At 42.0% G+C, this 13,520-nt stretch overlaps 1 protein-coding gene across 1 annotated transcript; it reads right to left on the bottom strand.

Annotated features, from left to right (window-relative positions):
• Positions 1-5,127: 5,127 nt before the first annotated feature.
• On the bottom strand, positions 5,128-5,730 carry LOC130296281 (DNA-binding protein inhibitor ID-3-A-like). Its single transcript, XM_056547673.1, has one exon. The coding sequence runs from the start codon at positions 5,728-5,730 to the stop codon at positions 5,128-5,130; it is 603 nt and encodes a 200-aa protein (XP_056403648.1).
• Between the last annotated feature and the right edge of the window lie 7,790 nt (positions 5,731-13,520).

Here is a 13,520-nt window from a genome sequence, read left to right on the forward strand (position 1 = left end):
AAGCGCAACAATAATATAAAAGTATATAATAATGGGTATCATTTTAATCGTATTGACCCTCAGAATAAAGAACACACGTCATTTTTACCATAAATTGTACGGCGTGAAAACGAAATCTTCCAAAATTAGCAAAATTGCGTTTTTCGTTTTAATTTCCCCACAAAAATAGTGTTTTTTGGTTGCGCCATACATTTTATGATATAATGAGTGATGTCATTACAAAGGACAACTGGTCACGCAAAAAACAAGCCCTCATACTAGTCTGTGGATGAAAATATAAAAGAGTTATGATTTTTAGAAGGCGAGGAGGAAAAAATGAAAACGTAAAAATTAAATTGTCTGAGTCCTTAAGGCCAAAATGGGCTGAGTCCTTAAGGGGTTAAGGTAAAAAAATGGGTCCGTCCTTAAGGGGTTAAGATGGAGTGAGCATCCTATACTAAAATGGTTAATGTGGAAATTTAAATTTAAACACATATTTTTTCTACTAGAATCAGGTCAGTTATAAGGATTAGAATTTGGTAAAATTGTCACGTCAACTTTTTGCAAACTTTGGCACTATATAAGAAAATAATTGGGGATCATGGGGTGCACAAACTATTCACCTTTGTGGAAAATGTTACCCATTATTGAATTGACACATTTGAATCATTTTCAATTTTGGATTAACAGGGGGTTGCGTAGAGTAAAACACATATTTGAGAACGGTGAGCTGCTCTTTTGACAAAAATTGCACATTGTATGGTATTTTCCAGAAAGTATTATTTTTCATGCGCACACATTTCACACGCAATAAGGGCAACACGTTCCTCTGAATTGTTTATAGGTAAAAAGATGTTTGGCAAACCCTTGACTGAAATTCACAAATACACATTAGTTGAACATTGTCAAAAAAATTGGGAAGAGGTTATAGGGACGTTAGAGGAGCACGAGTGGGAAAATATATGGGGGAATATATGTAAAGCTTCAGGGAATCAGCAGCATAGAGTTACCCAATTTAAAATTATACAGAAAAGCTATTTTTCTCCAGAGGTGCTGAATAAAATGGGGATTAGAGATAATTCTACTTGCCATTACAGATTTTTTGCATTTAATGTATTTCTGCCCCAAGATTCAGATATTTTGGGAGGAGGTTATTCAGGATTTGGAGAGGAGAGTAAAATATGCTATCCCAAGAGGATGTAAAGTATTAAAAGGGTTATCCAGAAATAGAAACATACTGTATCTCATGAAAACCTTTCATTTATATTTGTAAAAATATAAATAAAAGAGGTTCATTAGATATATTGTGTCCCCAAACATCTTGTTATTGACATTGATGTATGTGTCCGTATGAGTAATGTAAATATGCTCTCCCCCAACCCCCCTGTTCCCCATTTTATCACCTCCCTGTGCCATTTCACCCCTTAGTCCTGGCAGCCACAGCCCAGTTTAAGATCAGGCAGCACTGGCAGTGACCAGCAGCTACTGCTGCAGCCAAATGAAACAATCCAGCTATACACCTGCAGACTGCTGCCTACACACTAATATGCCGCAGCACACCGTTTAGAAAGCTCTGGTATATACTTCCGAATCTTGAGGCAATCGGGTTGAAAATTTCCTGATTAAGAGACTGATCTGACTGAAATGGACTCTGTTCAACAAGCATGTTACCATGTCTTCCTCTCTCTCAGATGTACTACCAACAGAGGCTTAATGTCTCTCTGTCAGGAGGAAAATCGAAGAGGATAAAGAGAGCTCTGAACCTTATTCCCGCTTGTTTATTTAGATACGCTACTGTGGTGGAGGGGTCTGAGTAAATATTTATATCCGTCCCAGATATCTAAGGGATAAGGCTCTGAAGGGCATGAAGCACTGCAAACAGTTCTTTGAAATTGGACAAATATTGGGCTTAAGGGGCAAGCTATGTTCCCCAAGGCTAGAATTCCCAGCTATGTTCCCTAAGGCTGGGGGGGAAACACCAACTCTGCCACATGGCGTTTTTTCGGCCAAAAAACACTGCGACCAGATGTTAGCTGTAAATCAATGAGAAATCGCAAAATTCTTTTTCCACTTTGCGCTTTTCAGTTTGGCGGGTTTTTTTTAATCCTTTTGGTGTTTTTTTTTTTTTACTCTTTTTCAGCTCCTTCGCGGTTTTGCAAAATGGCATTTTTCTCCCTGAAGTCGAGGTGTTTTTCTCCCATAGAAGTCTATGGGAGTAAAAAAAACACCAAGAAAAACGCAATGTGGGTTTTAACTTTGCAGGCGGTATTTATTCTTTTTTGGACTAATAATAAAAAAGATACAGTGGTGATGGATAACATTTTTATTAATTTTTAAACAGGGATCAATTTATGTGGGCAGGCAGGGAACTAAAAATGTAGCCAACAATAATAAACATTTAGAAAGGGGCTATTTAAATGTAAAAATAATATATTTGTTATAATTAATTTTGTTAAACTTTTTATTAATAATGTATTTTAATAATGTGTTGAATAAAGAGTGTGTTTTTAACTTTTTTTTTCTTAATTTTTTAGGTAGTACTACTACTCCCAGCATGGAACACACTGTTCCATGATGGGAGTAGTAGTACCTGTACTAATTGACAGATTGCCCCGGGTCTGTTGCGATCCTCCTGTATATTTTATAGATGCGTCCAGACGCTCTTCTATGGTCCCCTGCACTGCTGTATATATACACCTATTCATATTTCCCACAGAGAGCTGTGAGTGACTGGACCATCTGGCCAATCACAACTCCCTGTGGGAAATATGAACATGTGTATATATACGTCAGTGCAGGGGACGATAGAAGAGCGGCCGGCCGCATCTATACATTATACAGGAGGATCACAGCGGGGGTCACGAGTGACGTCCGCTGTGATCTTTCCTTACTGCAGGTACTCTGCTCCATGCTGAGAGCTGTAGTACCTGAATTAATAAACAGATCGCAACAGGTGTCAGAAGTGACACTCGCTGCGATCTGTCTATTTACCCCTTAAGGACCACAGATTTTTCAGTTTTTGCACTTTCGTTTTTTCCTCCTCACCTTTTAAAAATCAGAACCCTTACAATTTTGCAGCTAAAAATCCACATGATGGCTTATTTTTTGCACCACCAATTCTACTTTGCAGTGACATCAGTCATTTTACCCAAAAATCTACAGCGAAATGGAAACAAAAATCATTGTGCAATTAAATTGAGGTAAAAATGACACCTTATCTTTATTCTGTAGGTCCATACGGTTAAAATGATACCCTACTCATATAGGTTTGATTTTGTCTTACTTCTGGAAAAAATCATAACTACATGCAGGAAAATTTATAAGTTTAAAATTGACTCCTTCTGACTCCTATAACTTTTTTATTATATCGCGCATGGGGCGGTATGAGGGCTAATTTTTTGCGCCATGATCTGAAGTTTTTAGCGGTACCATTTTTGTATTCATCAGACTTTTTGGTCGCTTTTTATTCATTCTTCCATTATATAAAAAGTGACCAAAAATACGTTATTTTGGACTTTGGAATTTTTTTGCGTACACCATTGACCTTGCGGTTTAATTAAATATATATTTTATAGTTCGGACATTTACGCACGTGGCGATACCACATATGTTTATTTTTATTTACATGTTTTTTTAATGGGAAAAGGGGGTGATTTGGACTTTTATTAGGGAAAGGGTTAAATCACATTTATTAACTTTTTTTTTTAGTTTTTTTTTTTTGCAGTGTTATAGCTCCCATAGGGGGCTATAACACTGCACACTGATCTTTTACACTGATCACTGCAAAGCCATAGCTTTGCATTGATCAGTTTTATCGGTGGTCGAATGCTCAAGCCTGCATCTCAGGCTTGGAGCAATCAAACGCCGAACGGACGTGCCGGAGGAAGGTAAGAGGACCTCCGCTCGCATCCTAGATGATTGGGACACCGCATTTTCACTGTGGTGGTCCCGATCAGCCCCACTGAGCAGCAGGTAAGCTTTTACTTTAGTTTTAGACGCGGCATTCAACTTTGAACGCCGCGTCTAAAGGGTTAATAGCGCACGGCACCGCGATCGCTACCGCGCGCTATTAGCCTTGGGTCACCGCGCGACCCTGTGTTATATATCGCGGGAGCCGGCCATGGACATAAATATACGTCCTTGGTCATTAAGGGGTTAATGCAGGTACTACAGCTCTCAGCATGGAGTAGAGTGTGTTCCATGTTGGGAGCAGTAGTACCTGCAGTAAGGGATGGATCACAGCAAGTGTCACTCCTGACACCCGATGCGATCCTCCTTATGTGAATTTCGGGACTCAGCTGTGCTCTTGGCTACAGAGCCGGGAGAACAGCTGATGCTGAGCAGTAGATATAGGTCATTAAGTGAGACTTTAGTGATCCAAAAAAGTGATGGAGATACCTTTTTTAGTAAAATTTTGCAGGGTACCATTAAAAAATATAATAATAAAAAAGATACAGTGGTGATAGGCTGAAGCTCCGTGTGAAGTGCCGGGCTAACAGGAAGTAAGAAGAATACAGCCCGGGGACCGAACACCTGTACCTGAGCTCCGGGGGCTCGTTGGCAGGTAAGATAAAGTGTGTTTTCTTTTATTTTGCAGCCCGGACGGGATAAAATGAAAAAAGTGTGCACCGGAGTACTCCTTTAATAATGTATTTTAATAATGTGTTGAATAAAGTGTGTGTGTGTTTTTAACTTTTTCTTCTGAATTTTTTTTTACATTTATTAGGTAGTACTCCCAGCATGGAACACACTGTTCCATGATGGGAGTAGTAGTACGTGTACTAATTGACAGATCTGACTTCTGACACCCGTTGCGATCCTCCTGTATAATGTATAGATGCGGCCGCTCTTCTATGGTCCCCTGCACTGCCGTATATATACATCTATTCATATTTCCCGCAGAGAGCTGTGATTGGCCAGATGGTTCCAGCCAATCACAACTCTCTGTGGGAAATATTAATAGGCGTATATATACGTCAGTGCTGGAGAATATAGAAGAGCGGCCGGCTGCCCGCATCTATACATTATACAGGAGTACAAATCGAAGTGGTCCTGAGAAGTCAGTACACTGGGATCATGGAGGAAGAATCATGATTTTTGGTCCACATTGGACAGGAATGTAAAAAATAAAAAGAGATTTCTAATACTTCAGACATTTGGTCTATGGGTGTTGCAGCATTCGGCTGTGGAATAAAAGAAGGTGGACATAGGGATCAGAAGTTTGGTCTTTGACTGGAGTTTGAGGGAATTTTGTGGGATTTTGTGGGAAGTCTTTTTGTGGGATAAAATAATAAATTTTTCTTTATTGCTGAAAGAGTTAAATTCTTCCATCTTCAAATCTGTTGTTTCATGGAAAGAAGTATTATTTTTTTTCTTCCCACACCATGGCTGTTGGCATGGTCCGTGGCAAATGCTGCTGGCATCTCTTTTTGTTGTCATCTCTGAGAAGTCTAATATCTGTAAGGAGAGGATGGAGCTGTTCTGTTCTTCACCCAACAATATCTGCAGGTCGAAGATGTAGTCAATGACATGTTGTAGGATCTCTACTTGGCTGAGCTTGCTCCCTTGAGGAATCCCAGGCACTAGCTCCTGAAGCTTGGAGTAGCAGTCATTCGTGTCATAGAGTAGACCCATGGTCTCTTCTGATCCCTTGTGACTGCTGCTTCTGGCAATGCTCAGACTCTGTTCAGACAAGCAGCACACAGCCTGGTAGCAGCTGGCCATAGATCTCACAGGGCTGCTGGCTTTCATGGTTGCTGTTGGTATAGTAGTAGTAGCTTCTCCGGGGATGATAGTGACGGTCCGGGGCTTAGGAGTCCTCCAAAGTAAAGCGCTGCTCTTGGGACTGAAGGTGTAGCTGTCCAAGGTCCACGTCCTCTAGCTGGGAGTGTGTGTTTTTATACAGGAGTGACACCCACTGTGATCTGTCCTTAACTGCAGGTACTACTGCTCCCAACATGGTGCACACTCTGTTCCATGCTGTGAATACCTGCATTAATAGACAGATCGCAACTAGAGATGAGCGAACTTACAGTAAATTCGATTCGTCACAGACTTCTCGGCTCGGCAGTTGATGTCTTTCCTGCATAAATTAGTTCAGCTTTCAGGTGCTCCGGTGGGCTGGAAAAGGTGGATACAGTCCTAGGAGACTCTTTCCTAGGAATGTATCCACCTTTTCCAGCCCACCAGAGCACCTGAAGGCTGAACTAATTTACGCAGGATAAGTCATCAACTGCCGAGCTGAGAAGTTCGTGACGAATCAAAATTACTGTAAGTTTGCTCATCTCTAATCGCAACAGATGACAGAAGTGAAACCCGGGCCATCTGTCTATTAATGCAAGTACTACAGCTCCCAGCATGGATGAGAGTGTGCTCCATGTCGAAAGTAGTAGTACATTCAGTTAAGGAAAGATCACAGCGGGTGTCACTCCTAACAACCGCTGCAATCATCATTCATCTTTCAGATGCGGAGCGGCTTTCTCCTGCCCTCCACATCTCTGCACTATACTCTGGCCGGTCAGTGACCATCATCCGGCCAATCACCAATTCTATTCACATCACTGGCCGGCCCGGAGTCCAGAGCAGAGATGCGAGCGCTGTATAGAGCCGATCTGCATCTCTGCAATAGATAGGACGATCGCATCGGGTCAGGAGTGACACACCAGGGGTCTATTAGTACAGGGACTACTACTCCCATCATGGAACAGCGTGTTCCATGCTGGGAGTAGTAGTACTACCTAAAAAATGTTTAAAAAAATATAGAAAAAAAGTGAAACACACAAACACTTTATTAAACATATTAACTAAATTACTAAATTAATTAAAAAATAATATAGTATTTTTACATTTAAATGACTTTCTACAATTTTATTATTGTCGGCTAAATTTTTAGATCCCTGCCCGCCCACATACATTTTTTAATTAAAGTTTAATTAAAATTTTGTTATAACAAAGATACATTTTTCATTAAATGCATTTTTTTTTTTTCGGTACCCAACAAATAAAAAAAAAAAAAACGCCAAAGGAGCCAAAACATGCAATTTCCACTCAAAGGCAAAAACGCCAGAAAAAAACGCCAAACTTGTCATTGAGAAGACAATGAGCACTTGATTTAGAAATGAGGTTCTGCTGTCCCCTTTGTGCAAAATGTCTGCCTTAAGTTCTTTGGACCTGAATTGGGCCCATTTTACCGCCAAAATGCAATATGTTAGTAATCCTAATACTGACATTTCTATCCTGAAGGTAGTTTTGTGGGACAGAAACACGTATGACACTCACGCTAGATGTTGCTTTGCTACCGGAAGAGAGGGTATTTGAGAAGCAGAATTTAGAAGAAACCTCAAGAACAGGCACTGTTTCTTTATTCTTTGGGTCAATACGATTAAAATGATTCCCATGATAACTTACTTTTCTATTGCTGCTTAAACAAAAAAAAAAATCGCAAACTTTTTAACCAAATTAGTACGTTTAAAATCCCCCTATTTTGAAGACCTATAACTTTTTCCATATAAGTGGCGGTATGAGGGCTAATTTTTTGCGCCGTGATCTGTACTTTTTATTGATACCATATTTGCTTATATAAAACTTTTAATCCATTTCTTATAACATTTTTTGGGAATAAAATGTTATAAAAAAGCAGCTATCTTGGACTTTTTTTTTTACGTTCACGCCGTTCACCGAACGGTATCATTAACATTTTATTTTAATAGTTAAGATATTTACGCATGCGGCGATACCAAATATGTATATAAAATATTTCTTTAACACTTTTTGGGGGGGAAATAGGGTTTTTTTGGGGGAGGGTTTTTTTCAAATTTTTTTAACTTTATTTTTTACTTTTGTTTTTACACTCATAGTCCCCATAGGGGACTATTTATAGCAATCATTCAATTGCTAATACTGTTCAGTGCTATGTATAGGACATAACACTGTTTAGTGTTACCGGTCATCTTCTGCTCTGGTCTGCGGGAAGACAGATCAGAGCAGAAGACGCCGGGAATGCAGCGGAGCCAGGAGAGGGGACCTCCGTCTGCAGTGCTGGATGATCGGTTCGCCGCAGCAGCGCTGCGGGCGATCCGATTATCCATTTTAATGACCGCGAATCTGCAGATGCCGTGATCTGTATTGATCACGGCATCTGAGGGGTTAATGGCGGACATCCGCGGGATCGCGGATGTCCACCATAACGAGCGGGTCCCTTGCTGCGATCACCAGCCGGGACCTGCCATGCATGATTCGGGCATCGTTCCGATGCTTGCTGTTATGCTTAGGACGTCAATGTACGTCCTGGTGCCTTAAGTACCACCTCCCCAGGACATACATTTACGTCATGCGTCGTTAAAGGAGTACTCTGAAGTAAAACTTGGCATTGCCAAAGTTATATAACATAATAAATCACCTCCATTGACTTGCAGGCAGCCATCACTGTGTTTTGTGAAAACCGGAAGTACAGCTGGACTGTGTGGATTATGACTTTCGTTCCCCATTATGCAGCCGTCCGCAGCCATCTTGAGAATGAAGCGTCATCGTTCTCTGTATCCTCCCCACTGTATGCCGGCCCCCACACCCTCGAGACGGTCACTCCCACTCCTAAATATGCATGCCCCCTTCATTTGCTAGGCCGGCATTCGCTCGGCTGAGTAAACGCCTCCCCAGCCTCCCTCCTATCATGCTGAGCTGCGCGCGCCTGCGCACTCAGCATTTACTTTGGACCAGGCATGTGATCTTCCTTGTCTAGTAATATCCCTGATAGTTACGCTGGCGTAACTATCAGGATTATTCACAAAAGGAGTTACACATAAAAGTAACGTAACACCCGTTCTATGCGCACGATCAAATGCAAAACGGACCTAATGATTCACAATAGTCTGCCTATTGGGGAGGGGAGAGCAGGAGGGAGGGGAGGGAGGCAGGGAGGGACAGGAACTTGAAGCAAGGCAGCATGGGGGATGATGATTTTTACGTCACCCTCCACACCACCATAACCAGGAAGTGCCATTAAGTGCAATTGGTCCACCGGGAGAACGGCTGGACCAATTGCAACAAGAAGTACAGCGCCAGAGAGGTACAGCCATGGGGAAAATTTGTGGGATATAAATTTATGAATCTGAGTACTCTTTTAACCCTTTAACGACGCAGGACGTATATTTACGTCCTGCGCCGGCTCCTGCGATATGAAGCGGGGTCGCGCTGCGACCCCGCATCACATCGCGTCGGTCCCAGCGCTCATCAACGGCCGGGACCCGCGGCTAATACCACACATCGCCGAATCGCGGCGATGTGCGGTATTAACCCTTTAGAAGCGGCGGTCAAAGCTGACCACCGCTTCTAAAGCGAAAGTGAAAGTATCCCGGCTAGTCAATCTAGCTGTTCGGGACCGCCACGGTGAAATCACAGCGTCCCGAACAGCTTGCAGGACACTGGGAGGGCCCTTACCTGCCTCCTCGGCGTCCGATCGACGAATGACTGCTCAATGCCTGAGATCCAGGCAGGAGCAGTCAAGCGCCGATAACGCTGATCACAGGCGTGTTAATACACGCCAGTGATCAGCATAGGAGATCACTGTGTGCAGTGTTATAGGTAACACTGCAAAAAACAAAGTGTTAATAAAGGTCATTTAACCCCTTCCCTAATAAAAGTTTGAATCACTCCCCCTTTTCCACTAAAAAAAAATAAAACAGTGTAAATAAAAATCAAAATAAACATATGTGGTATCGCCCCGTGCGTAAATGTCCGAACTATAAAAATATATTGTTAATTAAACCGCACAGTCAATGGCGTACGCACAAAAAAATTCAAAAGTCCAAAAAAGCGTATTTTGGTAACTTTTTATACCATTAAAAAATGAATAAAAGGTGATCAAAAAGTCCGACCAAAACATAAATCATACCGATAAAAACTTCAGATCACGGCGCAAAAAATTAGTCCTCAAACCGCCCTGTACGTGGAAAAATAAAAAAGTTATAGGGGTCAGAAGAGGACATTTTTAAACGTATAAATTTTCCTGCATGTAGTTATGATTTTTTCCAGAAGTACGACAAAATCAAACCTATATAAGTAGGGTATCATTTTAACCGTATGGACCTACAGAATAATGATAAGGTGTCATTTTTACCGAAATATGCACTGCGCAGAAATGGAAGCCCCCAAAAGTTACAAAATGGCGTTTTTTCTTCGATTTTGTCGCACAATGATTTTTTTTTCCGTTTTGTCGTGAATTTTTGGGTGAAATGACTGATGTCACTGCAAAGTAGAATTGGTGACGCAAAAAATAAGCCATAATATGGATTTTTAGGTGGAAAATTGAAAGGGTTATGATTTTTAAAAGGTAAGGAGGAAAAAATGAAAGTGCAAAAACGGAAAAACCCTGAGTCCTTAAGGGGTTAAAGGGGCATTCTGGTGGAAAACTTTTATTTATTTTTTTTTATTTTAAAACAACTGGTGCCAGAAAGTTAAACAGATTTGTAAATTACTTCTAAAAAGTAAAAGAGCAAAAAAGTATTTAGTCAGCCACCAATTGTGCAAGTTTTCCCGCTTAAAAAGATGAGAGAGGCTGTAATTTTCATCATAGGTATACCTCAACTATGAGAGACATAGGAGACACCAGGGTACCCACCGATCATGGCATCTAATTGAAGTGATCGCGGGGGTTCCGTGAGCAAAAATGGCTGAGGAGGGTCCCCTTACCTGCCGCCGATTCATTGATGTATCCTGGCATAGTAGCCAGGCTATATCAGTGGATCACTGATCATACTGAATAATGTTATGCAATAGACATTACAAAAGTAACCTATAGGGACTTAAGTGTAAAAAAAACAATAAAAAGTCTCTAAAATGATATAAAACCCTCTCCCCTAATAATAAAATCCCCATATTTGGTATCGCCGCGTGCGTAAATGTCCAAACTAGGCCTGCACGATATATCGCAATCCCAATTGAATTGCGATAATTGTGGATTGCAATATGTCGATATTGGCCTTGGGAAAATGATGCCATAATTACCTGCGGGACCGGCAGTGGGTCCAACGGCTCTGGTGACTGTAGCGGTGGCAGCTCGGCCAGGCTTCCTGTGTCCCAGCTGACTTTGTATGTACTCTGGTGTCCCAGCTGATGGCTATATGAAATGGGGGAATTGGGCATGAAACAAGGGGATTTCACCATCTGTTTTTATATATCGCAATTGAATATCGAAATCGCAATATTTACCATCATAATAGCAATCACACATTTTCCCAAATCGTGCAGCCCTGGTCAAAACTAATAAAACATAATCTTTATGATCCCCACAAGGTAAACGCAATAAACGTAAAAAAAAAATACAAAACACCAAAAATTCTCGTTTTTAATCACATCATACATCAAATGTCCCAGTCTAACAAAAATGGTACCAATAAAAACTACATATCACGGTGCTAAAAATTTGCCCATTTACATTCCTGTATATGGAAAAATAAAAAAGTTATAGGAGTCTGGTAATTACACTTAAATTTAGGGTATAAAATATAAAAAATATATTAGGGTAAAAAATCTAGGGTGTTTGGATCAAGCAGCATATTTGAATGTAACCCAGTAACTAGAGATGAGCGAACTTACAGTATATTCGATTCGTCACGAACTTCTCGGCTCGGCAGTTGATGACTTTTCCTGCGTAAATTAGTTCAGCCTTCAGGTGCTCCGGTGGGCTGGAAAAGGTGGATACAGTCCTAGGAAAGAGTCTCCTAGAACTGTATCCACCTTTTCCAGCCCACCGGAGCACCGGAAAGCTGAACTAATTTATGCAGGAAAAGTCATCAACTGCCGAGCCGAGAAGTTCGTGACGAATCGAATTTACTGTAAGTTCGCTCATCTCTACCAGTAACCCATGGTGGGGGATTAGCTAGAGTCCCGATAAAGATGAAGAGGTGGTGTTGTGTCTAAGCCTTAGAGAACAGGGTTAGAATTTATGACTTAAAGGGGTGCTCCAATGGAAAACTTTTTTTTTTTTTAAATCACCTGGTGCCAGAAAGTTAAACAGATATGTAAATTAGTTCTATTTAAAAATCTTAACCCTTCCAGATAACATGCTCTCCCAGCTCTACTGATGACGTTCCAAACAGTGGCGTAGCTATGGAGGTCGCAAAGGTCGCCATTGTGACCGGGCCCCTTAGGACAGGGGGCCCGCAGGTCAGGCCCCCAGGCACAGCCCCAGGTCCCAGGCCTGAAGGGGAGGCTTGTCACCACGGACGCTGCGGAAGCGGCGCTGCCAGTACCAGGCCCAGCACTAGCCTCAAACCCCCCGCCGAGGTCCCGGGCCTGAAGGGGAGGCTTGTGGCAGCGGCGCTGCCAGTACCAGGCCCGATGCTAGCCTCAACCCTCCTCCCCCCCCTTCTACCACAACCCCTAAGTACAGACCATAATGTTGCCGAGACGTACACCCCCCTCCTCCCCTCACCATATGCAGCGCAGGCACTGCAGACACGCTCCTAATGCCTGCAGCAATGGCCTAGCAGTGAGCGCAGAGGAGGGACCGGATCACCAGCAGGTCTCCACGCTGAAGTTCATGGCGGCCGCAGGTGAGTGAGGAGGGGTTAATGGAGGAGAGGCGGGGGGCTTAATTTGGGGTCCGGAGGAGCGGCACGGGTGGGCAGGAGGTCGGGTTGCTGGGGCTTAATTTTGGGTCCGGAGGGTGTTCATTTCGGGTATGGGGGGCGGGGGTTAATTTCGGGTCAGGAAGGGTGTGTGGGGGTTGCTAATTTCGGGTCCGGAGGGGGAGGTTATATTTGGGGTCCAGAGGCAGAGTGTGTATGTATGATGTTGTGTGTGTATGTACTGTATGTATGGTGTATGTATGATGTGCATATATGTACTGTATGTATGGTGTATGTATGATGTGCATATATGTACTGTATGTATGGTGTATGTATGATGTGCATATATGTACTGTATGTATGCTGTATGTATAATGTGCATATATGTACTGTATGTATGGTGTATGTATGATATGTGTATATGTACTGTATGTATGGTGTATGTATGATGTGTGTATATGTACTGAATGTATGGTGTATGCATGATGTGCATATATGTACTGTATATATGGTGTATGTATGATGTGTGTATGTACTGTATGCATGATGTGCATATATGTACTGTATGTATGGTGTATGTATGGTGTGTGTATGAATGATGTGTGTAAGCAACATGTATGTATGTATGATGTGTGGAGATGTGTGTAAGCTAGAAGGATGTGTATATGATGTGTGGAGATGTACTATGCGGGGGGATTTGGAGGCAGTGGGTGTGTATATGATGTGTTTATGTATGATGTGTGTATGTATGCATTATGCATGTGGGGGGAGGCGGCGTGTGTATGTATGATGTGTGTATGTACTGTATGTATGAATTATATGTGTGTATGAATGATAGATGTGTGTAAGCAAGATGTATGTATGGAGATGTGTAGATGTGTGTAAGGTAGAAGGATGTATGTATGATGTGTGGAGATGTATTATGCGGGGAGATCTCGAGGCGGCAGGTGTATGAATGATATGTGTTTATGTATA

This window comes from Hyla sarda, chromosome 12, assembly GCF_029499605.1.
Source record: "Hyla sarda isolate aHylSar1 chromosome 12, aHylSar1.hap1, whole genome shotgun sequence".
NCBI lineage: Eukaryota > Metazoa > Chordata > Amphibia > Anura > Hylidae > Hyla > Hyla sarda.